The following is a 3,103-nucleotide window of genomic DNA, read 5'->3' as shown; positions in this document are numbered from 1 at the left end:
CACATCACGGCTATTTACGTGAATCTTATCTACTTAATCATGTTTTGAATGTTGCTAAAGCTTTTTATTGAAGCTATTATTACAAACGTCAACGAAATAACTTTGTACAAGTTTTGATAGGCGTGTAAAATATTCCAAAACCACGGTGCGCCACGCGCACTTGGCTACGCGTTAGCCGCTCCGGTATCCGCCGGCGAAGCCAACACGAACCAAAATACAAGTCACTTTTTTTTTATCGCCGAGACCGCGGAGGCAAGCTCCCCGGTCGACGAAACTCGTTCGATTTCCATCAACAATCGGTACCCGCTTTCATGTCTAGACTGCCGGACGCAAAGGTAAGAAGCGCCTCGATCGCCGCACATTAATCCGGACGGTTGCGTCTCGTAGAAATCGCTACTTTCAAGCCGAGCTGTCTGCAGAACTGTGTGATGGGTTACTCCCCCGCAAAGCGCACTAGGCCTAAATGTTTGCCGACGAAGGATGTGCTACCGTTCCGGTGATACGAGTCGCAATCTTTGCACTGGGCGCGGCTTCGTCTTTGCCTCGAGTGACATCGCGCTCTTCCCTCGTAGCTTCTTCCGTCTACTGTTGGTGCGGTAGCGTAGTTTTCACAGTCTCAGCCGGAGCGCAACAGGTATTCGACACCGGTGGGCTGCTGTTCTTCGCGCAGTCCGAAAAGTAATGCCGAACGCACCGACACCTGCCTCGACTGGATGACAGGTGTGTTCGTCAGACTGCTCACTTCGATTGAGATCGCATTTCGTTGCTCGAACTTGTACATACTTCCTTAGAAAACACGTTGAGCCCAGAGAAACCGTGCACCGTTACATTGCGTCGGTCTTATCTGCTCGGTGCTTGCGAACTGCGGAAGGCCTTTTGGAAATGCCGATTGTGAGCCAGGTCATCATCCGGCGATGTGACGCGCTTCAAAGCGCGCCGCGGCACTTGGTGATTTCGGCCGTTTCAAGCTGCTGCGCTGAAATCTGGCGGTGATTCAGCGTTGTGGATCCGGCCGTGACGTAACCACCTCGACCGGAGTGTTTAGACTGTGGCGCCGAGGGCGAGAAAACCAATTTTAAACGTGCCCTAAGCGGCCCGAATGACGTGCTCGTTGTGTCGTGTAGCCTTTTGCTTTGTGCTCCAATTGCGGCTTTAACAAGCCGCCGTGTTTGGGGCCGGAAAAGGGACGGTGAGAGTGGGCGGCTTGTGACGACAGGAGCTTTTCCGCTGGACGGAAAAGCCGCTGGATGTATCACTTCCTCGGCGTCGCCTAGCCGTAGTCTCGGATAGCTGATCGAACTTGTTACGCCGTGCGCAAACGAGGCGGTGAGGAAGTGGCAGCGAAGAATGCGTCAGTGTGTGTTTCCAGCTGGGCTCGCGGTACTGCTTATCACTGTCAGACCCGTTGTATTGTCCCGCCATACTTTTCCTGTCGTTGTGATGAGTGAATCCTTTTTTTTTTGAGCTTACAGGTTTTTCACGGCCTGTCATTAGTTAACTGAACAGAAACCCGCATACTTTGTCGTTTCAAGGTTTCAAACTACCATTAACATTAGAGTAATTGTTCGACTCACACTCTTGATTCAGAACTGCTAGCTTTCTGTCAACCATTAAGGACAGCCTCCCTCAAAGAACAGCAAAAAAGTATTGCTCTTTTTTCTTCCTAGAAACACAAAAACTTCAAGCGGATCACAATCTTGCTTTTTTCTAAGTTAGCCTCTGTATTTTTTCATTTCCCATTCAAGCGACATATCACATTTGCTCCTCGTGTTCACAAGCTCCACCAAGGGAACCCACAAACACCCTTTTCTCTTTAGTTTAACTGGTGTTTTGAAGCTTCCAGAGTGTGCTGCTGCGGTAAGTCTAACTTGATTTGTTTGTCAGTACAACCTGGCATAAAGGTGGTGCGTCATTCATTAGTAGGTCGACCCAGACACAAGCAGCGATGCGCAGCCGCTTGGGTCATGCCTGACTAGGCGTGAACCGCGCTGCGTGGGTCACGATTTGTGTTGCTCCAAACAATACTGCCATCTTGCACGGGCCGGTTGCAAGCCTGGCTGTGTGCGTTATGATTCTGGTTGTTAAATGTCAACAATTATGTAGAAACCTTGTCACATTTGTCGAGGTACTCGCAGACTTTGGCTAATGGGAGCAGATGCATTCTCATTCTGTCTAACTCTATACACGAACAATGAGCCTTCATGCAACGCTACGATGACATTACGCGAGATATATATTAACCCTATGCACACGTTTCATGCAGTGACTCCTCCGCTCACAGACCATGGACGTACACAGTTTTGGTGTGGAGCCCATCAGCTGCCATGCATGGAACGAGAATCGCACAGGTAGGCCTATGGAGGTTCTGCCCGTTATGTGCGCAAGTTCCATCACAAGATTAGTACACAGAGGGAGCAAAATGCTAGGGACAACACTAAGTTGCAGCTCTCTACTTTTTACAGCGAAAGCTGTTATGAGACTACAATGGCAGTCATTGGTGCTGTAGTAGTTTGTCGCCTGTGTCCGTAACCACGATCGCTTGAAGTAAGATGTAAAAAAAAAATGAAACAAAAATATATCCTGGAACTGGGGCCCTCTGCGGGCCAGCCCAATATTCTGCCACAGAGCTGCACCGCTGCTTGGCAATCCTTTCCAACCAGAACCTATGCAGGCTTCATGTCGGCGAAGGCATAGCGCTAACATGTGCACTAAAGCATTTTATAAGAGAGGAATAATAACCAGGCATCGCACAATGCAAATACTGTAACGAGTAGGTTGTGGAATCCTTTGAACCTATCACACAAGGCTCATCAATGGTTCTTTGTCATCAGCCACAGCATCAGCAAAGTGTACGCAATGCCTTAAGAGGGTAGCCCGTTTTTCCGAAGAATGAATATTGGCAAAATGGTAATGGGTGCTTTCCTACTTCACAAGAATTTTGATGAGTTTTATGGCATAGCGGGTGTCATGCAAGTTCACCTGTAGTATGTAGTTGCCCTTAGAGTGTTCAAAAAAGGCTCTAGAAAAACTGCTATTCCACCTTTCGCTGTGACTGCTGCACGTTTCATGCAGGCCTGTTAATTCTTTCATTTTTACATGTGTA

The 3,103-nt window shown here is 48.5% G+C and overlaps 1 protein-coding gene across 6 annotated transcripts in view; it reads left to right on the top strand.

Moving 5' to 3' along the window:
* Window positions 1-3,103, top strand: part of Arpc1 (Actin-related protein 2/3 complex, subunit 1A) — a 40,327-nt gene that overhangs the window by 5,257 nt on the left and 31,967 nt on the right. Inside the window, exons 1-2 of one of the 6 annotated variants that reach the window (XM_037431276.2) lie at window positions 150-335; window positions 2,264-2,348. In XM_037431276.2, coding sequence (XP_037287173.2) covers window positions 2,285-2,348 — 64 coding nt within the window. In that variant the 5' untranslated portion in view covers window positions 150-335; window positions 2,264-2,284. Of the gene's footprint in view, window positions 1-149; window positions 336-432; window positions 721-1,056; window positions 1,381-1,426; window positions 1,858-2,263; window positions 2,349-3,103 lie in introns of those variants that run through there. The other 5 variants (XM_037431274.2, XM_037431275.2, XM_075868607.1 and 2 more) reach the window with 5 other exon arrangements.

Source organism: Rhipicephalus microplus, chromosome 7 (assembly GCF_043290135.1).
Source record: "Rhipicephalus microplus isolate Deutch F79 chromosome 7, USDA_Rmic, whole genome shotgun sequence".
Lineage (NCBI taxonomy): Eukaryota > Metazoa > Arthropoda > Arachnida > Ixodida > Ixodidae > Rhipicephalus > Rhipicephalus microplus.
The sequence above is the reverse complement of the archived record's forward strand: the minus strand, read 5'-3'. Positions and strand labels throughout refer to the sequence as shown.